The sequence below is a fragment of the Danio rerio genome, chromosome 18 (assembly GCF_049306965.1).
Source record: "Danio rerio strain Tuebingen ecotype United States chromosome 18, GRCz12tu, whole genome shotgun sequence".
NCBI lineage: Eukaryota > Metazoa > Chordata > Actinopteri > Cypriniformes > Danionidae > Danio > Danio rerio.
In genome coordinates this window covers 37665568-37693167 of record NC_133193.1, presented here as the reverse complement: position 1 = coordinate 37693167, position 27600 = coordinate 37665568, and the positions used below count along the sequence as shown (strand labels likewise).

The following is a 27600-nucleotide window of genomic DNA, read 5'->3' as shown; positions in this document are numbered from 1 at the left end:
GTTCAGTAAAATAACAAGTATGATCTTTACTTTTTATGTACATTATCTTACAGTATCTATAAACTTAAAAAAAGAAATAATTTTTATACCAATATTTCAACTGTCTTCCCTAATTATTTTGTTTGTGAAAGTTGTATATGAAAATACCAGTACATGAGCAGTTTCTGCATAACTCAGACCAGACCGTCTGGCATTAACAACCATGTCGCATTCATAGTTGCTTAAATCCCTGTTCTGATGCTCGGCTTAAACCTCAGCAGGTCATCTTGACCATGTCTAAACGTTCTGAGTGGCTGCCATGTGACTGTACGATTAGATATTTGCATTCAGATGAAAAGGTTGAATTTAATAAACTGTTTAAAAGTGGAGCTCAAATTTTACTGAATCCAATTGACATTCATTATTGAAGGAAAAAATATATAAATTTTCCAAAATATATTTAGTTAGTGGTTAAAATTATGATTGCAATGACATTTGTGGCTTTTTAATTTTTTTTTTTACATATAATAGCAAAACTCTTATCAACAGTGACTTGAATACATAAGCTCTTTTCACATGACTAGTATCAAGACTTCAACAAAATCACAAAGGTCATGCTCTGCTTTTACATCCAAGTGAAAAAAAAAGTGTTAGATAACTTCTCACAAAGAAGATTGTACAAGGTTTCTAGGAAGCAAGTTTGCCTGCTCATTCAGTCTAGACATAATTGGCTAGCTGTCCTCGAAGACTTAAACCCGAGGATGGCTTCAAACTCTGAGTTAGAACCCCTAAAAAGAATCAAGAATTCAAAATACCATTCAACACAAAGATAATGTTCTGCTTTGACATCATGTGAAAAGCTGTTAGATAACATCTCAGAAGAAAGATTTTACAAGATTTCTACGTAGCAGGTTCATAAGTTTGCCTTTTTTGTTTTTGCCAAAAGATGTGCTGAAAATAGAACAGTCATGAAAAAAGTTATAATGGCTGCTGAACAAAATCACTGCTGTGACAGTGTAATGATCAACATGTGTAACTCAAAGCAGGGCCGGTGTGGGACTCCTGTTCAGCCCTTGAGTTTCAAGCCTTAAGGCTAATTTATACTTCTGCGTCAAATGCACGCGTATGCTACGGCGTTGACGCATAGCCTTTCGCTGTGGCCGTCGGCGTCGCTGACGTGCACCTTTCAAATAAATGTATCTACACGTCCCAATGACGCGTATCGCAAGCTCTGTGATTGGTCGGCTTGGTAGCGCTGACGAGTCTGGGCGGGACAGAGAGCCGTGCGAATGTGGAGTCCCGTGAAGGAGCTCCGGATGGAAAGTTTTGTTTTGTGTTAAGTTGTTGCACGTCCACCGGTTCCTGCCTCAAAATGAGCGTGTTTGAGCCACTTGTACACCCAGGAAGTGTTCAGGAAAAGCAAAACAGCAGCGAAGAAACTTGACACAGAGGAACATTTACACCTCACTGCCAACTAGCGTTTCGGAAGTGTTAATGCAGACCAACAGAGACAGCGCGCAGAAGTATAAAATGCACAGCTACGGGCATTGCATGCGCTGTGGGTTACGCCGGTTACTTGAAGCAGAAGTATAAACCAGGCTTTAGACTTGCCCACCTCAGTTCACGACTGACTATATTAAAATAATGCAATTTCCAATTCAGCTTCTAATGACACTATCATGTCTTTTTCAAGGAAACAGCTACTTTAGACCTTCAAATGTTTTCATAAATATGAGAACATTAAAGGGTAGCTAAATTTCCAACAGCATTCTAACATTAAAATGTCCTTTCCTGCAATATCTGAATATATATTCTGTGCAAAATTTTTTATAGATATCCAGTCCTTTGTAGCGGTGTTTACACAAATATATATATATATATATATATATATATATATATATATATATATATATATATATATATATTAGGGATGTAACGGTATCAGAATTTCACGGTACGGTAATACCTCGGTATCAATGTCAAGGTACGGTATTTATTGAATCATTTACAGGAAAAAACAAAACTTATGAAAATACTCCAAAAAAGTGCCAAAAGTGTCAATGACATACAAATTAGCCATCTATCTGTAAGCTTTGAAACAGGAACTTCAATTTTAATAACAAAAAAATATTAAACCATATAAAAAAAAAAATTAAGTTTTTAATTTAGTATTGTTGAAAACTCATCACATTTAACATTTAATCACTCACTCACTTAGATAGAGATGGGTTTAAAGGAAAATTATCATATAAATATAATCTGGTAAAAGCTGGTATCTCTGGGCATTTACAATGTCCCCTGCAACAGAAAAAAAAAAAAAAACCTCTCATTTGGTACTGAGGTTTCTGGGACAAGAGAGATATGACTTATATGACTTATTTCTTGAGCGCCGAATGATTGTGTTGGAAACGCTGCTGCTCCGTCTCAGTGTGGATGGGGAAAGACGGAGACATCTGAAAACGGAGGCAGGGCTGCAAACGTTCGCCTCTCTGATTGGGGCTTTTCCTCAATATTAAGTAGCCTAACACACACAGTTCAGTCTCGCATCCTCTTCTTGTAAGTTAAGACTTCGCAAGTTTGATTAAGGCTGCAGTCTCCCCCTTCTCAGTTTGATATGGAAAACATACCGAGGACACGGGTAAATCTTCAAAGGGAACAGTGTACTTTATAGCTTCATTCACATCACCTTGGCTACGTTGTTTCACTTTCTCAACAATAAAATGTAAACATGATTTAAGGAACTGCCTATTTTCTTTTTAATATTAGCAACTTAACAGACAGCAGAAATGTTGAGGCGTCGTGCTGCATATATGAGCGTCATCTTCACTGTGTGAATATTTATAACAAAACGGAGCCGATAACAACTGCCTCCTTTCAATTTCAGTGAAAATACGAAACGCACCCTCTCTTTTGCTGAATATCAGTTTTAATAATCGACAATTATAAAAGTATAACATACAATAAGTTTATACATTGTAGGAAATAAAGGCAAGCGATCAGTCAATGTACCTGGATTAATCATTAACTTATCTTTGCGCTTAACCAAAACATGTTACCCGTGAACAAGTAACTTAATAGATTTCAATGACCAAAGTCAGGGAATTGGCCTATGTCGTTAGATAAAGACAACAACATGAATGAAATATCACGTTTAGCAAATATAGTGAGATTAGATCCAGCGGGAGATGCGTGATGAGCAGTCCGACAAGCAGAGCTCTCATCTCATGCTGGAGCGCTTGCCCGAGAGTGTCTGTGGTCACGTGATGTGCGTTTTCAGCGTTTTGGTGTGGACGGAGAGCAGTTCAGAAACGCTGGGTAAAACGCGAGTGTGGACGCGGATCGTTTTCATTCTACAACGCCGTTTTAAAACTAAAACGCACTCTTGTAAAAGGGGCCTTAGAGTTTTACAGCTCTTTTTGATCCCCGCTTCTTGCAGCACACTCCATTTCCGCATTACTGGATCTGTAGCGACAACAGACCGCAAGGGATGATGGGGATTGTAGTTTTCGCTACCTCCCGTTCGCTTCATTCGCCTGAGCAAATTTTCTCAGAAGACCTATAGTTTTACCGAGTCATGCGACTTCGGTAATATCGAAAAAAATTAATATTGCGGTATGACGGTATTTACAATACCGTTACATCCATAATATATATATATATATATATATATATATATATATATATATATATATATATATATATATATATATATGTACACCTACATAAATAACCTAAACATATATGTCTTAACACTAAAAAAGAAAAAAAAAAATGGCTCAGGTAAGGTTCGAACTGTGGCAAAATAATGGTTAAAAAGGTTGAGGCCCTTGTGGCCATAAAAACAGACCGGCTCACCGGGAATTCTCCCGGTCCGTCCAATTAGCCAATATGGGCCTGACTCAAAGAGAAAAACTCAACACTAGCTCATTTTAAATATGTGCTTCAGCCAACATTTTTCTAAATGTACTTATATATATGTTTGACTGCATCTAGATAAAATAAAAAATTGAGGCAGCAACCTTTGTTGCTTATCATTTCAATTATATTAACAGCGACATATTATCATTGAATAAAGGACTATTTTTGTGTGGTTCTTTGCACAACATCAATTAAATATCACATAACAACTTAATGATGTCTATGATACGCAACTGGAGGTGGCATGGTGGCTCAGTGATTAGCATTGTCACCTCATAGCAAGGAGATTGCTGGTTTAAGTCTTAGTTTGGTCAGTTGACATTCCTGTGTGGCAGTTCGTTCCACTGTGGTGCCCCCTAATAAATAAGGGACTAGGCTGATGGAAAATTAATGATTTGTAATCAACTATGCTTGCCTTGTCTATATATCTTCACTTATACAACTTTTCTGGCATGGCCAGTTTGCTCTGTAGTTCACTTTGTGTGGTGTACTTGTGATGCAGAGTGGTCAGTAAAGCCCCAGTCAGATTACATAATTTTATCAAGATTTCGGCACAATTTCCTTGACATAGGGTGTCTTGGTGAGTTGTAAACAACAAATGGGCGCCGTGACACAAGATTCAATCAATTCTTCTTGTTTAATGTGGCATAGTTCACGACAACTGATACCATGTCTGCAATCATATTCTTGTTTATCTAGTAGATAACGGACCAACAAAAATACATTAAAATTAAGATACAAATTTTAATAAATGAAATTCATTTCAAAAAGATATTTTTCCAAGCAAAATACACAAATTATTATTATCATTATTGTTATTATTATTATTATTATTATTGTTATTATTATTATTTTATTATTTTATTTATTTATTTATTTATTTTGACTGCACACTACTCAACTATGTGGGTGGATGATTTGTTCTGCTCCATGGAAAATAACTATTTAACTAATCACCACTGTGATTGTTGTATCACAAACATCTATCATATATTTGCAAATTTTTTATGTCATTATTTTGTCTTGAGCATCTGAATTTTCCTTGATGCTGATGTGCTGTCATTTTCTCCATTCCACTCGTGGCAAGTTCATGCGAGGCAGTGTTTGATAAGCAACCCATTGTAATATATTTATATTTTAAAAATATATATCTTTAATATTACAAAGGAAATATAAGTTTGATCCTATCAATGTCAACAAATGACATTAAATAATGTAGCTCATTGTCAGCAAGCATCAATATTTATTGAGATTGACATAAAAAACAAAACAAAAAAAAAAACACTTGTTATGGCAACACTTATGACTGCTTTGAGAAATAACACTCATCATAGATTTCACGAGATGACTGATCATGAAGAAACCTGTAGTCTGGCACATTTGTTACCCATGACAAGTCAAGATTTTATCAAGACAAAATTGCATAATATGACATGGTGACTTTCATAACCGACAATAAAAATCATGTGATCTGACCGGAGCTTAAGGTGAAGCAGGAATTCACAAAAGACCTAAAAGCGATGTAAAATCAAGACAAAACAGTGCACCTTTCTCTTATGTTTGATTTTGACATACTCAGAGCAATGTATTATACTCACTCACTATTATTCATCTTAGTCACTGATTTATTAGGGATTGCCATAGTGGAATGAACTACCAATTACTCTGGCATATGCAACTGATGTCCTTCCAGCCGCATCGCCACCAACGCACTCTCCCATCCACATCCATCCACTAATACACTAGAGCCAAATTTTTTTACCCAATTCAAGTAAAGCACATGTCTTTAGGCTGTGTGGGAAACCAGAGCACCCAGAGAAAACCCACACGAACACGGGGAGAACATGCAACCTTCATACAGAAATGCCTCCTGGACTCGAACTAGTGACATTCTTGCTGTGAGGTGACAGCGCTAACTACTGAACCACCTTGACTCATCACTTTTCCCAGCAATCTGTACACATATCTAAATTGCGAGTTTGAGATGTTTGATGGCCATTAAGTAGGAAAGGAGATTTGTGCATTAATGGTAGGGCACTACTTACCAAAAAGTTTTTAAGAGTTCACACTTAGCTGATGATTGATTATAAAGCAAGTTTGACCTGGGAGAGAGCCCTGAGTGACGTTCTTGCTGTGATAAGTGTTTAGCTGTTTAGTGACGTTCTTGCTGTGAGGCAACAGTGATAGCCCCTGAACCACCGTGCCACCCTATAAAGGGAAAAGTGGAGGAGTAGGGGTGGAACAGGGGATTCTTCTAGGCAAAGATAAGTGAAGTAAGAAACTATAGTTTTAGGAATCTTCTGATTGGTGAATCATGCATTAGTTAATACAGGACCAGCTGTGATCAATCATAAGCATGTGATCCTCTTGAAGTCATTTTATAAATATATAAACTATTTGAAAAAATGGATCTCGTTAAGAAATATTTTGTTGGATCTGAATTATATTTGTTTAAAAAGATGTAGAAAGATTGGAAAGAAAAAAAATCTGAAATTGTAGTTCATGGTGAATGTGATTTCAAACAGTTCCAGGCTGTCTGGTACATCCTTGGGGACACAGCTTGGATAATAAGATGGGTAGACAGATTATTGAGATGGTGGAGTGTGTAGTTTACTGGAATGTCAGGTCCAAATAGGGAAGCACTGGGGTGGGTGACAGATCTGAATGAGGAGCTAATGGTCTGAATTTTTGGAATAGGAAGGCACTTGAGTGGGTAATGGGTTTGAATGAGGAGCTATTCTTCTGCCTTTTTGAAAGGCAACATGGAAAAGAGGTTCATCAACAACAGTGATGTATGTGATGATAAACGCATCACTGCAGTGACATGACAATGGTGGTAGTATGCAAAAAACAATAAATAAATAAATAAAAATAATAAAATAAATTTGTATTTGAATTAGGATTATGTGCAACTGCAATTAGGAAGTGCATGCAGCATCAAATGACTGTCTGAATGAGCAGAAGTGTGAACATGATAAAGTGTTAGAGGGAGAGATTGCTTGATTCCCTGTCAAATTATATAAAAAATACAGCTAACTGCAATACACACACATACTGAACTGTGACAAAAAAAACCAAATGTGTTTTTTTTTCATGAACCATCCCATCCCTACAAGCTACTGTATGGCTACTTAGAATGTGCATATCAATAAAGAATATTTTTTGTAACTCTAAACTCTGATAAGTACTGTTTTTTTATAAGGGTAGGTTTAGGGTAAGTGAGGGAGCAGACATTAAAAAAAAAATGTTACTGTTAGGCAGTGGTGTCCAAACTTGGTCCTGGAGGGCTGATGTCCTAGTTCCAACCCCCATTTAACACACCTGAACCAGCTAATCAAGCTCTTTATAGGTATACTAGAAACTTCTAGGCAGGTGTGTTGAAGCAAGTTGGAGCTAAGCTATGCAGGACACCGGCCCTCCAGGACTGAGTTTGGACGTCCCTGCTGTAAGGGATAAGATTAAGGTTTGAGCTGGTGCAAAATAGCTTAGTGTAAGGGGACTCTGGGCCCTATTATATATGTTTGGCGTGATTTGTAGCTAGTTTCAGACCAGCGCAACCCTAATTTTCGTGTTTTGCACCACGTTGTTTTAATAGCAAATACGCTTGCGCTACTTTGTGAAATCATGGGTGTTCCGGTTGAAAAAGAAGGTGTGTTATAGTCGCATTGTTGGCGTGTTGCTATTTTAACTTAAATAGACTGCACCATTGACCAAATAAAACGTGGTCTAAAGCACAGCGTAGAGTGTGTTAGTTATGTGTCTATGCAGGTCCAAAATGCAAACACATTGCTTAATACACATCGGATGCACAGCAATTCAAATATAGCTTTACATACAAAAGTAAATAAAGGATTAAAATGTTACAAAATTATTATTTTCTATATAAATATGAAAACCACAACCTCATGACAATTTGCATTTGTATAATGTTATTATAGTATAAGTAGTATTATTTATTTTATGCATATTTATATTTGTTTTCATAAAAACAAGTTTAAATGTGTCCACCTGTCAGCTTCTGGAGACGTATGCATTACTATATGGGCATAAGAATAGAATGTGTGCTACGATATAACTTACATAACGTTTTCTGACTACACTTCGTTATTATTGTTCATTTATTAATTTGCTGAAAATTAGAACTGAATTTAGAAATTGTTTTAAAACAATGTTTTTGTGCTTAACAAACAAAATTAAGTATGTAGGCTAATGGATGTCTTCATACAACACTATTTTCCTATCCATGAAAGTAAAGGAGTAAAGAGTAAAAGTAAGGTAGAGAGAAAGTAAAGAGACCGAATGGAGGAGGCTCATTCTTAATCCTCACGCCATTCAATGGGAGATCAAACTCTGGTTGGTTTAAAGGGCCATGACACCCCCCACTTTCGGTTAAAGTCTACTTCAGAATTTTTTCAAAAGATGCATGATTAATGGGCGTGGAGCTCCGCAAGCATATAGGGCAGGAGTGGGAGTGGCCAGCAGGGGAGAGAACAACTGCTGTTGACAGTTAGCTCACAAAATGAGACACAAACCGTGAGGAGACTCATGAGTTTATAGTTCACAAAGTTTAAATGCAAAGAAATAAACAGTAATTTAATGCCCTGCTACATTTGTTATTCGTAATTTCAAATACACATAACCATAATTTATGTCATTATAAAGATAAGTGTGTTCTTGTAAACACTATAAATGAGGATTCTCCCTCGATCCCCGGGTCTATTATAGATCTTGAATGCAGACTCAGTGCAGCAGGTCTCCTGACCTGCCTATTTTAACCATTAGCCCTGCTGGTAATCTGGAGGATTTAGGCAAACACAGCAGCACGGCGATGTGTCTGAATGTGAACGAACTCCTGATAAAATCAATGTCCGCCATTCTTCAATTCTCATACTGCTCTCCCGAAAAAAAATGCTTGCAGCACACACACAGCTTTGCTGTATGATCGGCCCTGACAAGATCGCGGGGAAAAAAACATGCAACAAACCCCGTGGATCATGGAAACAAACACATACGAGCCTTCATGAACGGCTACTGCGTGCCCCTGGGACCGTGACTCCATGTCTCACAGCTTGCTTGAAACTGACAGGTCTGTCTTGCCTTCGGAAAGCATGTGCTCTCATTAATAATTAAGCAGCCGGCTCTTCTCATAGGATAAGAAAACTCTGCTATGAATAATAATGAGAAACCGACGCGTCATCATAGCACTTGCAGTACTGCGCTACATCGCCGATTTTGATCCCGCCCCAAAAATCATTTTAAACACGGAAGCTGAAATTAGCTGACAAAAGCTCAAAATTATCCAGTTTTTCCCACAATTAAAGCTGACAGGTGCTAACATTGTCTTAACTGATGCTCAACACACACACATCTGTTAATATAAAAAAAGTTCTCCAGGGTGTCCTGAACCTTTAATGCACATTATGCTCAAAACACACCCATAACTCATTTCAAGAGTTCACACTTAGCTGATGATTGATTATAAGCAAGTTTGGCATGCTGTCCCGGAAGAGAGCCCTGAGCTAGAAGGTTCTTGAGCCCTGGGCTCCCTCCCGTTTGGAGAAAGAGAGGGGAGCCTTGAGCTCAGGTAGATCTCGACAACTCCCCCTTGATAAGGGCTGATGACTAAAAATTGAATGCTATTAAAAGATATGCTGCATTATGAGATTACCTGAATTGCAAATTTAGATTTATCAATTTACTTGTTTTGCATGTTTTTGGAATGTGGGAGGAAACCGGAGGACCCGGGGAAAACCCACGCAAACACGGGAAGAACATGCAAACTACACACAGAAACGACCACCGGCCTGTTGAAGGACTAGAACCGGTGACGTTCTTGCTGTGAGGCGACAGTGCTAGTCACTGGGCCACCGTGCTGCCCTATGGAGGGAAAGGTGAAAAGGTAGGGGTGGAAGGGGGGATTCTTCAAATCGAAGATGACTGTAGTGAAAAAACCCTGGCTCTTTATAGTGGGTTAGGAATGGCCTGATCGGTGGATCCTGCATGCTAATGCAGAACCAGCCATGTTCAATCATAATCACGTGCTTCTCTCGAAATTAGTTTATGAATAAACTTCACTAAGTGAATAATCACAACCCTGTTAGACCATCCGCCTGGGCGCAGAGTGTATTTTTCCATCCTTAAAATAGCAAAAGTGGATTTGGGCACCCCCTTAATGCTTTTTCGCCATGCAATTTAGACTTTTTGCCTAGATCGTTAAAATTAAGTCCTCCTTGTTAAATACGGAACATAAATCAATTGATAGCTCAAGTCCCATCTATTTGGAGCTGGCCTGCACATTTAGAGTTGGCTTGAATCTTTTGGTGTTGCTTACACCAAACTCTAATTTCTTGGGGTCTGAGCAGCTGCCGTGAGACCTGCACTAGTAATGAAGGACATATCTTGTGTACTGTAGCTGTCTGCTGGCCTCTTGGAGGAGTAACGAAGGGGATCGGGTCAATTTAAAAACAGAGATAAAAAGCACACTGGGCTTTAGACTGTCTGCGAAAAAAATTGTGTTTGCTGTAACAAATTGTTGCAATCCATTGACTGTCCATTTTGTTATGTCAAAATATGTCAATAGCCACCGTGCCACCATAGAACAGGATGAGCTGGAGTACGTCTGGAGCTGGAGTCAAGATAACTTTGTGCATCTACACCCAGTCAGAGGCAGAGGGGAAACGTGTTTGTGGTAGTGCCTAAGCAAATTTGCAAGGGAATTTCAAGAAGGACAACCTCTATCATCGCAGTTCTGTCAGTATGGGAACCAGAATTGGAGGATTCTGGGGCGTGCTCAATGAAAGATGAAAATTTCCCAGAGAATTAAAATAACTGGAGCTCATTAGATTTGGACATGTTTCACTTGATAGGGCAGGACCAAATGGCTGAATGTTCACTGGGACAGTGTACTGGATTTTAAACTACTTACTGAACAAAATATGGACAAGAAACAGTGAAGACATTAGGGGTGGGACAGTTTGGTTCGTATTACGGTTCGGTGGTCACAGGTTTTGGCTTGATTTGGTTAACATTGTAAACAAAAATCTCCTATCATAACACTTAAATACTATTTAGAATTACTATACATTGTTATAAGCCTTAAAATCCACCGCATACATTATTTTAAAAAGTTAGGCTTAAAGTTGGTCTTAAAGTTTTCATTTAAGATTTACTTGTTGACTAATGGTATTAATGATAAACTGCTTCAAGTGGCTGAAATTATTGTTCGATATAAGCCAGTAATGTGGTAAAAAAAAAAAAAAAAAAAAACACGTTTAGTGGAGTACTGAGTTCCAGTGTTTCACTGGTGTGCATTAGATCACTACTTTAAATGCTGCAATTCATCTAGTCCAGCATCATGGAGAAGCAAGAAATACAGACAGCAAGAATGTGGCAGAAACACTTTATCCATTATGAAACATTGCTATTCCTATTTGTGTAAGGTTAGACCACAAGTGGACATTGATTATTTGTTCATGCTTTGAGAAATGTGAATGGCATCCAAAAAAAAAAAAAAAAACTCGCATGAGATCCCCCACTGTGTTCTACACTGCCACACAATCCTTTTAATAGATTATGACAAGGGAACCCAGGAAAATAAAGTCCAGGTTCTTTTGGTGATTAAACATAATTTTATAATTGTTTTTGAACACTGAATACATTACATGTAGATAGAATATGTTGTGTCACTACATGTGTTTTCATGCTTGTGTGTGATGCCAGCATATTTTCATCAGAGACAATATTTTATTTTCAGCATTGTCTTTTTATGGTTTTAGATATTTCCTAAAACATAATCCATCTCAATGGCTCATTAGGACAACCAGTCTTATCTATGAGATTCAGTTTGGCAAAAGCCTTCCAAGTTCAGGGGTGTGTATTTACAACTGTGAGTCCCACAGCGGGCCCTGTTTTGCAAAGGAGATTGATGCATGATACATGCAGTTCATCTACCAAAGGAACTCAGTAGTGCTACAGAAGAAATGGAGACTCCACCCTGACTTGGTACAGCTGATATAGGAGCGATTCTGGGAAGCCTAGGTCAACCTGTTGAATTTTTCTGAATCCACCCTTTGCCATTGGTTTGATTCTCTGACCGAGGTCACCTTCGGCACAGATACACTTGCACACATCTGACCAAAGAACCTACGCAAATATCTGTTTCCCCCAGTGAGACTACTTGCAAGGTCAGGGAGGACAATTAGCAGGTCTTACTAGTTAAGCTTCACCTGGGCACTTTTTGGCATCTCCATCTGGATCAATGAAACATCCACGTGTTGTCCATAGACGGGACATAAAAGAGATAGGTGACATACAGCAGTGTCACACCCTCACTCAGGCTAAAGCTCCATCTACAACAGTAGTCTTTACCCTTTTTTATCAAGGCGAAGTGCTGGGTGACCAACAACCGTTTTCTCAGAGGAAGACAAGCTGACAAAATATTGCTGTCACTCTGATACAAGTTTTATTTATGGAAAGCATTGCAAAGTACTGCAGTGTTTGGGTGTTCTATGTTTGTCTCTGATAATTAACCTTACAGAAATGTGTATATTTCATACAAGCTGAAGCTGATCGGTCAATTCTTGTCTTGATGTGCGTCTGCTCTGAAAGGCGTGCACCTCCGTGCAAGTCGCGCACCTCCATTGGAAACAAAAAACTTTACAAAACTCTAGAAAAGACTTGATATGCAAATTGCTAAAAAAGGGGCGCCGTCATTTGGGATCTCCATTAGTTGATCTTGTTGCACAGCCATGCTGGATTCACTTGATTTGTTGACAATTGGGTTGCGGATCCATTCCTTGGCAGTTCGTGGGTCCTTTACTGGGCCTTTTCCCTTAGCAAAGAAACTTTCCAAAGAAACAAGTCTGTTTCTTACTCATTTTGCTGCTTGAGGGTTAAATTTTGCCACTCAAGTGACCAAGATGTAACCTCGAGTATTCTGTATTTTTTTTTAAATAAAACACATTCAAAAATCGTTCAGATTGTTCAGACTCAGATAATAAATAAAACTGAAATAATTCATGATTTCTTGTGCGGCCCAGTACCAATTGATCCATGGACTGGTACTGGTCCGTGGCACGGTGGTTGAGAATCACTGATCTACAAGGCATGTCAATGCTCTGAAGTGGTCTAGAACATTTTAAATAATGTTTTTGTTTAATAAAAGTTGCATGTATACAGGGTGACACAGTGGTTAACACTGTTGCCTCACAGCAAGAAGATCGAGGGTTCGAGTCCAGGCTAGGCCGTTTGGCATTTCTGTGTGGAGTTTGCATGTTCTCCTCGTGATCGAGTGGGTTTTCTTCCAGGTGCTCCGGTTTCCCCCATAGTCCAAATTATGCAGTATAGGTAAATTGAATAAACTATATTGGCCGTATTGTATGAGTGTGTATGGATGTTTCCTTGTACTGGGTTTCAGCTGGAATGACATCTGCTGTGCAAAGCATATGCTGGATAAAGGCTGGTTTATACTTCTGCGCCAAGTGATCGTCGTTACCCACATCGCATGCAACGCGCGTGGCTGTGCATTCATACTTCTGCGCGTTGTTTTTGTTACTCTGCAATAACACTTCCGAAACGCTAGCTGGCAGTAGGTGTATATGTTCTTCTGTTTCGAGTTTCTTCGCTAGAGTTTAGTTATTTTTGAACACTTCCTTAATGTACATTTTGAGGCAGGAACCTGCGGACGTGCAACAACTTTAACCATAAGGTAAACACAAAGCAACAGTCTCTATCTGGAGCTCCATGTAAACAGTCAACCCTTGTAAACAGACGCTCCAACAGACTCGCGTGGCTCTCGGTCCCGCCCATCACTCGTCAGTGCTTCCAAATCGACCAATCACAGAGTTTGCGCTACACGTCAATGCAATGTGTAGTTACAATTTTTGAGAGGTGCGCGCCAGCGCCGCCGACGGCCACGGCGAGGGCTATGTGTCCACACGTAGGCTGCGCCCTTAGCATACACGTGCACTTGACGCAGTAGTATAAATTAGCCTTAAGTTGGCAGTTCATTCCGCTGTGGCACCTCTGATAAATTGGACTAAGAAGAAGGAGAATTAATGTGTATATACCCAAAAAAGGGGCACTAAAATGCACTTTATTTAAGTATACTTAGTACACTTTTCAGTAATGTTCTAAAAGTGCTCTATTTTCACACACTAATTTTGTACTTAATGTACTAAAAGATAGTATTTAGTATATGTTAAGATAAACTTAATACCATCTAAGTGTACTCAATTGTGCTATTTTGAGACACCCTGAAATTGAACTAAAATGTGCTTTTAACATACTATATCTGTGTTTAAAAATATATATATTTAGTTACAACTAGAAATACACTTGAACCCTAATTTGAAACATTTATAAATATATTTAAGAATAGCTTAAAGCATAATAGTAATATATTAAAAAAATATACAAATTGTAAAAAAAAAAAAAGTGCGAAATACTGTATTAAAAGTATTTTGGGAAAATGTACTTCTACAACAATACATTACTAATAGATTTTTAATAAAGTCATCTTAATGTAAACTTAAAATCACCACACTCAAAATCAATTTAAGTGTTAGTGATAATAATGCATTCACATTAAGTATACTTAAGTACAACTTTTGGGAAAATGTACTTCTACTACAATACATTACTAATAGATTTTTTTATATATTACCTTATTTTAAACTTAGGATTAGTATGTAAACAGTGTACTAAAATTCAACTAATGTTTAAAGCATTTAAAGCACACTTTTGAAAAACACACACTTTTGGATGTTTCTTTTTTGTAGTGTACTTTATTGTAGTACACTAAAAAATTATTTAAGTATTACTGGTATTTAGTATACTTTTGTCAAGTGTACTAAAGTCCTACTGAAGTATAAAGATACTTTTAATTTGTATATTTATAGTGTAAAACCATCAAACTTGTATTTAACACAAAAAAATAACAATGTACTAAAAATGTATTTGCGGGTATTTAAGTGTATTTTAATTGCATTTAATTATGTATTTTTTTTTTTCACCTGGGTATACAGCTATATTTAGTTGGTTTTGACATTACTGCATTCAAAATGTGTGGCTTAAGAAATTATAAGTTTAGTGTGGCCAAAGAAAAATGTGTAAATCTTTAGTGTTGAGCCCTGAAATGACATGTGAAAATGAATTGCAATGTGACACTATGAAACCACAGGCCATTTCCTAATGCACATTGAGCAAGGTCTAGCACAGCACACAAAAAAGTTAAACAAATGAGGAGGCGTGTGAACATAACATTTAAATCATGTCATTTTAGCATGCCAAAGTCAAATGTATGATAAAATATATTCTCCCAACAACAAATCTGTAGCTAGCATCGGAAAACTACTAGCGACAGTGGCTGGTGATTAAGACAGTTAATGTCAAACCCTGCCAAAAAAAATCTGAAATCCATATACGCATTACTAGCATAACAAAAGAGAAAATCTATTCTGCTCAAATCCAGAATGTACGCTTGTTCTCTTTTTAGTTCTCCTTCCTTTTTCACGTTGTATTTTTTCTCACACTTGTGACTGCAAACAGCCACAAGTGAACTCACACACGCACACAGTTGTTTCCCATCTGCAGAGCTCTTCCTGTCGTGCCGTGGCTGAGGTGGCTACTGCAGACTCTCCACACACGCTCTCACGAGCTGGCCAATCTGCTGCGCTCCTTCTTTTGTCTCTCTTTCACCATTGTTCCCTCATTTCCTTACCTGAGGTGCAGGAGGCAAGCACGCTCGTTCTCCAGCTCTGAAAGGGCTGTCTTTTTCTCCACCCTCATGCTCTCCATCTCACGCGTGACCACGCACAGCTGCAGGTCAAGGGCCCTCAAGCTGGAAGAGAGACAAAGGGTCAGATCTACAGAGAAAGTAGCAACGGCACAATAATTATTATGTTGAGTTTTTTTTATGGAACAATATTGTTTGTGTGGAAACATTTCATTTCATGTTGATTTTCCAAATATAAAAAGGCTTTCTTTTTCTCTCAATAAAAGTTCAATGGCAGGAGAGCGGCCCAGCCACAGAGCAGGAGGTTGTGTTACGCTCTGTTTGTGTGGAGTTTGCGAGACTAAATGAAACACAGACTTCTGTAGTGCAGATATACAGGCTGCAGAGCATTATGGGCTTTCGTGGCTCTCACACAGACAAGGTCACTATAGCAACAAGAGAATACACACCAACACTGAGTAATCCCTGACATGATGTGGTTTATTAAACCTAAAGCAATGGCGGCTATAGGGGCACACTATATGTTTACAGTTGGAGGGCAAGTGATTAGCCCTTTTTTGAAATATTTTAAAAATATTTCCCAAGTGTTGTTTAAGGGAGAGAACATTTTTCAAACGTAATAGATTTAACAACTAATTTCTAAATATTGTTTGTTATTTAGGGCGACACAGTGGCGCAGTGGGTAGCATGATCGCCTCACAGCAAGAAGGTTGCTGGTTCGAGCCCCAGCTGGGTCAGTTGGCATTTATGTGTGGAGTTTGCATGTTCTCCTCATGTTTGTGTGGGTTTCCTCCGGGTGCTCCGGTTTCCCCCACAAGTCCATAGACATGTGCTATAGGTGAATTGGGTAAGATAAATTGGCTGTAGTGCATGTGTGTGGATGAGAGTGCATTGGTGTTTCCAAGTGATGGTTGCAAATGAAAGAGCATCTGCTGCGCAAAAAATTTGGATAAGTTGGCGGTTCATTCTGCTGTGGCAACTCCTGATGAATAAATTACTAAGCCGAAATTAATGAATGTATTTATTTATTTATTTTTTTGTCTTTGTCATGATGACAGTAAATAATAATTCACTAGTATTCTGCAAGATATTCGTATTCAGCTTAAAGTAAAATTAAAGTCTTACTGCAGTACAATAATTAGGTAACTTTGGTAAATTGGGATAACCAGGAAAAGTCAGTGGACAACTTAGTTCGTTCTGTAGCTCCTAATGGGGCTTATACTATTAAATATGTCTAATCTGTGCTTCCTACAGGTTTAAAATAGATTGGCTATGTTGTTTTACCCACAGCATGTATAGTTGAAGTCAGAATTATTAAACCTCCAGAATTATTAGCTCCCGTTTATTTTCTCCCGAATTTTTAACGGAGAGATTTTTTTTCAACACATTTCTAAACATAATAGTTTCAATAGCTTACTTCTAATAACTGATTTATTTTATCTTTGCCGTGATAAAAGTACATAATATTTGACTAAATATTTTTCAAGACAGCTTAAATTGACATTTAAAGGCTTGACTAGGTTAATTAGGTTAACTAGGCAGGTTAGGGTAATTAGGCAAGTTATTGTAAAAATGGTTTGTTCTGGAGACTATCGAAAAAATACATATAGCTTAAAAGGGGCTAATAATTTCAACCCTAAAATGTTTAAAAAATATATATAAATGCTTTTATTCTAGCTGGAATAAAACAAATAAGACTTTCACAAAAAACAAACAAAAAAAAACTATTATTTACAACGTAATAATCATTACTCTTGAGTACTTTTGAAATGTCTACTTTTTTACTCATACTTTGAGTAATATTTACAACAGATAATTTTACTCAACTCGCACTACATTTTTAGGCAAGTAGTGGTATTTTTACTTAGGTATGATTTTTCAGTACTCTTTAAACCACTGGAATCATTATGTTAGTTTGAGGGATATCTATAAGCTAGTATGCTTTAAAACATTGACAAAATTTGAATTTAGATGATATAAACCCGATATAAACATTCAAAGCTTGCATTTCGTCATTTCTGCCTAAATAGATCAATGTGTGTATGTTTTTTTTTTTTTTTCATGTCACCTCATACTTCTGATCTCATCAATTCTTGACCAATTAAATGCTCTCTAGTATCTGACATGCCCTGTCCCCTTCAAAGTGCTTCTCAATTATTTTTCACTCTCACTGACAGAGCTGTGGTAAAAACAAAACACTATTAGCTGTTTTTAAAAAGGGGAGCAGCTACTCAATGTCCTGCCCTCTCCTCATGTTTCAGACTGAGATTATGTCAAACACTAAATAAAAAATGCACATTTCAAACTTCACTTTATGGGAAGAATTAGTCAAATTCATTAATCAAAACTATTACTGAGCATTTTTACTGCAGTTCAGCAGCATCTAAATATGCATTCTGAAATCTCCCATTGCTACATGTACAATGGCAACGCTTCATGTACAATGGCAATGTTTATAATTTAGAGTTTAAAAGGTGTGACATAGGGCAGTACTTAGTCATTGGTGCTGTATGTGGGTATACAGATTAAAAATGTATTCAGCACCACCCAGAAGAGGCTGTTTAAATGTACCTTTTGTTAGTTTAACATATGTATTGTGAAAATGTCCATGTATGTTGGTAATTAATTTAAATACTTTCAAATTCAAAAAAGTCACCAAACACCTGTATACTGTTGAATATAAGTGTTCATGCACATTTATATATAGAGTCTTATCACTCTTACTGTGATTTTTCATGAGTTTTTCAACAAATGTCAGAAGATTCTATAGACTTGACTTCTATAGTATTTATTTTTCCTACTATGGAAGCCAATGGTTGCAGATTTTTAGCTTTCTTCAAAATATTGTGTGTTCAACAGAATAAAAAAACTCAAAATGTTTTGGAACCACTTGGGAAAGTGAGTATAAAGTCATTTTTGGTTGAACTATCCTTTTAAAGCTTTATACAACTTTGAATACACATGAGTCAGTGCTTTTCCATTGAATATAATTATAATTTAGCCTATATTCTTACACATCCACAACACAACTGCTGGCTAGTCACTTCTTGATTAAATTGTTTTCTCCATCACTTCTGTTGAAAAGATTTAACAAGTCAATTTATTAATTTGATCAAATGTGTGCATCTCTGTGTCTGAATGACTGAGAATATGGTTAAAGTACAGCTTTTCATTCCAGGGCTCATTTCTGAGTTTATAAATGAGCATATAAAACAATTTCTGGTGAATCTTTGAACTTACCCAAGCAGCATACTTACTATGTAGATATCCCAGAACAATTTATCATAATAAGTTGATAAATATTTACAACATTTATAACATGAGAATATATTTTTATTTAAAGGGGTGGTCCAGAGTGTACTTTTAAGGCTTGGTTGTGCTTATAAGACGCAAAGCAATGAGTGCTCATGTTTCATTTGTAGAAAATCACGTTATGTTTTCATATATCTTCATATATCTTCATATATATAGTCTGCTTAAATTTGTAAACCATTAAGTTAACTTAAGCAGTTTGTGTTGGGACAAATTGTTGTAGTCCAGCTACCTGGCTAGGGGATTTGTAGTTCCCAGAATGCTTTGCATTGGATTGAATTAAGACAGGGGCATGCTGACAATAAAAGTAATCTTAGGTTTTGAAAGTTAATAGAAAGGCTTGTTAGAGTTTAATCTTTTTTTTTTTTTTTTAGTTTGAGGATTCAGAAGATTTTCATGTAATGCTTTGAGTTTTGAGGTTACCACCTTGCAAAAGCAATTTTAATTTGCAAAAATGCAGTTTGTTGCTTTGCTCAGAGAGCAATAACTATCCTAAAATTAGTTCTGAGATCAGTCTCAATCAACTGCATATGTAACTCATGAAATATGCTTAAAAATGTATTTTAGTTAGTTTAGGATAACTCTAAACAAAACTGAGACTTTGAAATGTACGACACAATAGACATACAGTTGAAGTCAGAATTATTAGGCCTTCTTTGATTTTCTTTTTTTTAAATATTTCCCAAATGATGTTTAACAGAGCAAGGAAAATTTCACAGTGTGTCCGATAATATTTTTTTTCTTTTGGAGAAAGTCTTATTTGGTTTTTTTTCAGTAATAACAAAAGCTGTTATTAATTTTTTTAGACACCAATTTAAGTTCAAAATTATTAGCCCCTTTAAGTTATTTTTTTTTTCCGGAAGTCTACAGAACAAACCATTGTTATACAATAACTTGCTTATTTACCCTAACCTGCCTAGTCAACCTAATTAACCTAGTTGAGCCTTTAAATGTCACTTTAAGCTGTATAGAAGTGTCTTGAAAAATATCTAGTAAATATTATTTATTTTCATCATGGCAAAGATAAAATAAATCAGTTATTAGAAAAGAGTTGATAAAACTATAATGTTTAGAAATATGTTAAAAAAAATCTTCTCTGCGTTAAATAAAAATTGGGGTGGGGGCTTAAACAGAGGGGCTGATAATTCAGGGGGCCTAATAATTCTGACTTCAACCTTATATGACATTAGCAGACCTTTGAGTTTAAGTTAAATAAAAATACAAATGTATTCAAACATTTATTTGATAAAAATCATGATGGACCAACTCAATTGCATTTAATTGTGTAAATAGTTTTTAGTTGGTGCTAAACAAATTTTTTAAATGAAAATTTTGCCCTCAATTAAACAGAGTTCATCAAATTATTATTTTTTTTTTTTGAGTGCACATATCTTTTGCAAGTTTGTTATTTAAGATGTAGAATGCAGGGAAAGAGAGACATTGTACGCGCTGCTGAAGATTGTGTGTGTTTACAGCGGTTTGATGGATAAATATGAATTTGTAGCTAAATTTTTAATGGTGCCAAACAGCATTTCCCGTTGTATACATCCTTGTTTACGTCCTTACTAAAGCATACCATAACGATAGACACTAGGCATGTAATAGATCAAGTTTAACAAATGAAAATACTTACAGGTTATGGCTCACAACTCACAGCTTCTTCTATAATGATTGGAGATGCTCTTTCTTTGAGGAGTTTTAGCTGAATCCAGCACTGAACTGGGAGAGATTCTGGAGGCTGTCCTTTGTCAAATGCTAGCTATATTTACTTTATTATTGTCTGGAACATAAGTAAAATTAAATTGTAAGCACTTCTCTCTTTGTGGCATGTGCTTTGGAAGCTGAAATACAGAAACAAGCTCTGTGGAAATAGCAGCGTTTGGATGGCATTTTAGCTTTCTCTAGGCCCGTGCAGAGGGCTACCGTCCAAAGGGCATGTGCAGGATACATTTTTTGAAGAGCGGGGGGGTTGCGCTGCAGATCTGCAGAGTGGATGCGCGTGTACTGATCAGCTGTGTTGTCGCGCGCGTACTGATCAGCTGTGTTGTCGCGCGCGTACTCCAGAGCAGTGTTGTCGCGCCTACTGAAGGGCGGGACCGAAGGTGTGCCCCGTCGCGGGGGCACTTTTGATCATTTTGGAAGGGCACTTTCTATCCAAGACTAAAAAGGGCATGTGCACTGCACAGGTTGAGCCCTATGTGTGCACGTGCCTGGCTTTCTCTGCTATAACTTTACAGCGTATTTGGCAGCGCTCCCTTCGTTGCGCAGAGTGTATGCGCATGGTGTATGCACGTAACCGGAATCGTTTGTGATCTCACTAACCCAGATGTATTCTTTTGTAGTCCCCAAAGTCTGTTTGCTGTAGGCTTTGCTAAGGTAACTTTGTAAAAGTCTCCCTTTGCATTGAACTTTGAGCTTATAATATTTAGAGATGTTGTTTATGTTCACACAGCTACACATCAAATATAGTTTAAAATATGACATCGTAGTGGACCACCTCTTTAAATATAAAAAAATGTTTAACTGTTTTTTCTTTTTTTATTACATAGAGTTATAAGAAATAAAAAAATAGTGACGGCAAGGGGAGTTCAAGATTTAAACAAAAACAAACCTGTTATATGACTTGCCCTATTTATATTATAGACATTTTCTTTTCCTCAGCAATTTTAAGTTGCATACTTACCAGTAAACATTTTAAATCAAATTATTCCAAGGCTCATTCTGACATTCTTAGTCTACATTCAACGCTGCAGAATTGAACGAATGAGTGCACATGTGTGTAAAAGATGGGACGAATTAGAATCGAATATAAAAACATATTACATCCAAACATGTCAGCGTTTTAAATCTCTTTCCTCATTTAAAGAAAGCCCTATAAAGTACTAAATATATTGTTGCCAGTTGCCGTTACCCATTTTATCGTAGCACAGCATTTGTTTTGTTCTCTAAACCACACACACACACACACACACACACACACACACACACACACACACACACACACACACACATACACACATAAAAAAAAAACAATGATAATAAGCGTTTGTTATTTTGTCCTCTTTTTCATTAAAAACACTCCAAACTGATTTTAAAACCAAGGTACACACTGAACCATCATTGTGCGTATCGGCAGTCAATGTGATATCCCTTTGGTTTATTGTGTTTGCGTGAACCAATTTCAGTGCATAATTCAAGCTCGTGTTTGTGCTCGACAGAAAGAGAGCGTGAGAGAGAGAGTGTGTGTGTGTGTGAGTGCTATTGTTTGTGTTTGTGCTGGTAAAAGACATGGGTATGAATAAATTTAGACTTTCCCAGCTGCAGATTCTTGGTGTTTGTGGTGAAGTCATGAATTTCATTCACACCATCTGTTTGAGAAATCAGAACACACAGGGATCTATAACTTCAATGAATAAGTTTCTCTTACTATCAGCAGATGAACTCAGAAAGCCAGTGTTTGTGGACATGCTTTGGGTCTTTTTTTTTTTTTTTGCATTTGGACAGCTTCTGGTGCATGTTGGAGGGACTGGGATAACATTGTGAATAATGTATTTCAGTTCAAACTCCTCTACCGCAATGGAAAATGGTTAAGAAACTAGTCTATTCTTTTGAGATATATTCACTTCTCTTTGAATGAAATTGTTATGCACTTCAGACTTCTATGGTCTCGGATGGATTTATCATTCGACGTGTCCTTCAATGCCGTTCTTCAAAGCAAACCACATTCTGACTGCTGAGCTGATTCTGCACTCCATCATCTCTGTTTTGCCTGAGAACTAGAAATTATTCATGCACAAATATTATATTCTATTAATGCCTCCAAGTAATTGAATATCTGCTGTGGTATAATTGATTCGGTTTTCTATAATGTGTCTTCATGCAAATTCGTTTTTGAGGGAGAATGGCGGTTGGAAATTCTGCTTTGCCAGCAATACATCTTTGTCAATGTTATTTTATATTAATTAAAAAATATATTAGAAGAAAGAAAGAAAGAAAGACTTTACAGAAGACTGTAGAAACTGTTACAGTCATTGTGTAAGTATTGAAGACTCTGGGCCCTATCATACACCCGGCGCAATGTGGCGCAAGGCGCGGCGCAGTAGTCTTTTGGTAGTTTCAGCTTGGCGCAAGAGTGGTTTTGAGGCGTTGCGCTACGCTGTTTAAAAAGCAAATGCATTAGCGCTCATATGTGCGCCCATAGGCGTTCTGGTCTAAAAAGGAAGGCGTTCTGAGGCGCACTGCTGGCGCGTTGCTATTTTGAGAAACTAAAATAGATTTTTCATTAGACCAAAACAAACCCGGTCTAAACTCCGGCGCATAGTTGCGCCTCGCTTACGCACTGCTTAATACACACAAGAGAGCAATAGGCAAATATCTTTACATATGAAAAAATTTTAATATTAAGGGAATATATATAGGATATAATAAGAATATATATAGGATATAATTATAAAGGATTAAAATATTACAACATTATTTTCTAGCCTACATAAATATGAAAAATCACTGCTTTTATGCCTTCTTCATCTCGGAAGGCTTTTTCAGTTCATTCATAACAATTTGCTTTTTTATAATGTTATTATTATTAGCAGTATTATTTATTATATCCATATTTGTTTTATTAAAAACAAGCTTAGATTTGCCCACCTGCCAGGTTTTAGACCATATGGGGCACAGCATGTGTTTTAGGATATCTCAGGTTTTTGAGCACACTTCGTTAATATTGTTCATTTATTCGTTTGCTGGAAATTAGAACTAAATTTAGAAATAGTTTTGAAACAAATATTTGCGCTTAACAAACACAATTAATTATTTATAGACTAATTGATGTCTGTGCGTAAACGTTTCCCTATCCAAGAGCGAAAGTGAAAGTTCCATTATCTCTCATTCTTACACAGTAGATGCTCTGTTTACCAGTTTTCTGTAAAAAAAAAAAAAAAAAAAACTTATAACTGTTTGCTAGTGAAATGCTCAGTTTTTCCACTTAGACTTACTTTACGTCCTGTAAATAGCGAATGCGCTTGACTTGGCGTGACTTAATGGGAATGGGAGATGAGACTAATTGGTTTATTCTCAAAACACACCTATAACTCATTAAGAAAATAAACTCAACCCTTTTAGACCATGCACCACGGCGCAAAGCGGATTTTCCCGTTCTTAAATTAGCAAAAATGCGTTCTGAAATGCCCTGAAACCCTGCACCCTGTGTTTTGCACTCTGCGCATGGACCGTCAAAATAGAGCCCTCTGTGTTCTGTTTTTGGTCTATATACCATCCTATCGATTATCATATACACTCACAAGCCACTTTATTCGCTACAACTTACTAGTAACAGGTTGGACCCCCTTTTGCCTTTAGAACTGCCTTATTCCTTAGAGATTTTGATTGGTGCATAAGGACATGATAGCATCACGTAGTTGCTGTACATTTGTCGGCTGCACATCCATGATGTGAATCTCCCATTCCACCACTGATGACTGTGGAGGCCATTTGAGTACAGTGAACTAATTGTCATGTTCAAAAAACCAGTGAGATGATTCGCGCTTTATGACATGACGTGTTATTTTGCTGAAAGTAGCCATCAGTTAATGGGTACACTGTGGTCATAAAAGGATGGACATGGTCAGCAACAATACTCATGTGGGCTGTTTTAGCTGACAAGAGGGGCAACCAATCTGGTCGTCTGCTGCTGCAGCCTATCTTCCTCAAGGCTCAACATGTTGTTTGTTTAGAGATGCTCTTCTGCATATCTCGGTTGTAACAAGTAGTTATTTGAGTTAGTGTTGCCTTTCTATTAGCTTAAACTAGTCTGGCTATTCTCTTCTGATCTCTGGTCTCAACAAGGCATTTGCGCCCACAGAACTGCCACTCACTGGATATTTTTTGGATTTTTTCTCTTAAAACACTAGAGATGGTTATGCATGAAAGTCCCAGTAGATCAGCAGTTTCTGAAATACTCAGACCATACCGTCTGGCACCAACCACCATCCCACATTCAAAGTCACCTAAATCACCTTTCTTCCCCATTCTGATGCTCAGTTTCAACTGCAGCAGATCGTCTCAACCATATCTAAATGTGATTGGTTGGCTGATTAGAAATTTGCGGTAACAAGCAGTTGGACAGCCGTACCCAATAAAGTGGCTGGTGAGAGTATATTATCTATATATTATCTCTAAAATGGGCAGCACAGTGGCACAGTGGGTAGCACAATCGCCTTACAGCAAGAAGGTCGTTGGCTCGAGCCCTGGCTGGGCCAGTTGGCATTTCTGTGTGGAGTTTGCATGTTCTCCCCATGATCACATGGGTTTCCTCCGGGTGCTCCGGTTTACCCCACAAGTCCAAGAACATGTGGTACAGGGGTAACACTTTATAATAACTACACACTATAAATCATTTATTAAGCATTAGCAAATAGTGAACTCATTATTTGTTAAGCATTAACTCTACATTAATAAGCGTTAGTAAGCAGTTTATAACTGCAGCTACAAATGCTCTATTCTTGACTTATAAGCACCTATATAATGTGTTTCATGATTGTATTTTTATACTTAGTTAATGATTTATTTTTCATTTCTAAATTAAGTATCACATTATTTACAAACCGTTTGTATTTAAGAGTAGTCTATGGATTTTAGGATAATCCAGAATGAGTTAGTAAATGATTAATAAACTATTGAAATTAAAGTTTATATGTCTTATTATTCAGGCATATAGTAATGATTACTATATATGTTAATAAATGCTTTATTAACTCAAAATTATGCAGTTTTGTGACCTAATCTAAAGTGAGGACTATTCATGCTTTATAAATTCCTTATAAATGACAATTAAAGGCTCGGTAAAAGTTTTAAACAGGAAAAATGACATCATTCATTCCTGTTCATTTAAAGATACACAAATGAAACTGTGCTTCCAAAAAAAAAAAAAAATCTTTGCAAGCTTATCTAAAATAAAATCACTGTAGAGTTTAAACATTGCATCTTATTTTATTGTTTAATTATTATATTGTTGTTGTTTTGTCTAATTGGATGTCATATTTTGACACTCCTGTTATTCAGCAATGTTTAAACTTTACAGTAATTTCACTTTTTAGAAAAGATTGCACAGATTATCGTTCATTTGATTCTGAGCCTTTATTTGTCATTTATAAGGGATTTATAAAGCATGAATAATCCTCACTTTAGATTAGGTAACAAAACTGCATGAAGTTGAGTTAATAAAGCATTTATTAACATATATAGTAAGCATTAGTATATGCCTGAGTAATAAGACATATAAACGTTGATTTAAATAGTTTATTGATCATTTACTAACTCATTCTGAATGATCCTAAAAACCCTCAACTACTCTTAGATACAAACGGTTTGTAAATAATGCGATGCTTAATTTAGTAATGAAAAATAAATCATTAACTAAGTATGAAAATACAATCATTAAACACATTATATAGGTGCTTATAAGTCAAGAATAGAGCATTTGTAGGTGCAGTTATAAACTGCATACTAACGCTTATTAATGTAGAGTTAATGCTTAACGGATAATGAATTCACTATTTGCTAATGCTTAATAAATGATTTATAGTGTGTAGTTATTATAAAGTGTTACTGGTACAGGTGAACTGAATATACTAAATTGTCCATAGTGAATGTGCGAGAATGAGTGTGTATGGATGTTTCACAGTGATAGGTTGTAGTTGGAAGGGAATCCGCTTTGTAAAACATATGCTGGATAAGTTGGCGGTTCATTCCGCCGAGGCGATCCCAGATTAATAAAGGGACTAAACCGAAAATAAAATAAATGAATGAGTATCTCTATAATATGGCGGCTTGGTGGCTCAGTGGTTAGCACTGTCATCTCATAGCAAAAAGGCAGCTGGTTTGAGTACTGGCTTTCTGTTTGGAGTTTGCATGTTCTCTTTGTGTTCACGTGGGTTTCCCCCAAAGACATGTGGTACAGGTGAATTGGATGAACTAAATTGCCCATAGTATTTGTGTGCATGTGTGAATGCAAGAGAGTATAGGTGTTTCTCAATACTGAGTTGCAGCTGAAAGGGCATCTGCTGTGTAAAATATATGCAGGAATAGTTGGCAGTTTATTCCGCTGTGGCGACTCCTGATAAATAAGGGGCTAAACCGGAGGAAAATGAATGAATGAATGTATCTTTATTATTATATTATGATATAGATTATGACAAGACATCTGTTCTGTTGATTACTTATGTTAAGTTTATTTTGCTATAAACAAACCATTAAGTGCAAAATACTTTACAAAAATGTTAATTTAGTTAAGCAATTTTAACTTAGTTATATACATGACATTTACTTAAAATGAGTGCAAAATCCTGCAAAGAAAAATACATTATAATATTTTTTTCTTCTTCAATGCTGCATTTTACATCATTTGCAGGTTGGGTGATCAAAAGAGATGTATTTTTAAAATATAATAACTTACTGTCAACAAGTATCCAGATCACTTATTACCTTCTGTAAGATTCTGAAGAATGTATACAATGAACGTTATCCCATGAGGCCATTCTTGAGGATTTATGTTTGACAGTGAAGTAATGCAGCTATTGTATTATTCATGTGTCAGTAAGAGTAATAAGTTATTTAATGTTCCATATTGTTATTGTTCAGGTTTTGATTGTTCTGCTATT

At 36.7% G+C, this 27600-nt stretch overlaps 1 protein-coding gene across 2 annotated transcripts in view; it reads right to left on the bottom strand.

Annotated features, from left to right (window-relative positions):
- Positions 1–27600, bottom strand: part of lekr1 (Leucine-, glutamate- and lysine-rich protein 1) — a 268183-nt gene that overhangs the window by 158954 nt on the left and 81629 nt on the right. For both annotated transcript variants that reach the window (XM_073929990.1, XM_073929991.1), the window contains exon 4: positions 15617–15736. In XM_073929990.1, the coding sequence (XP_073786091.1) occupies positions 15617–15736 (120 nt within the window). The remainder of the gene's footprint in view (positions 1–15616; positions 15737–27600) is intronic.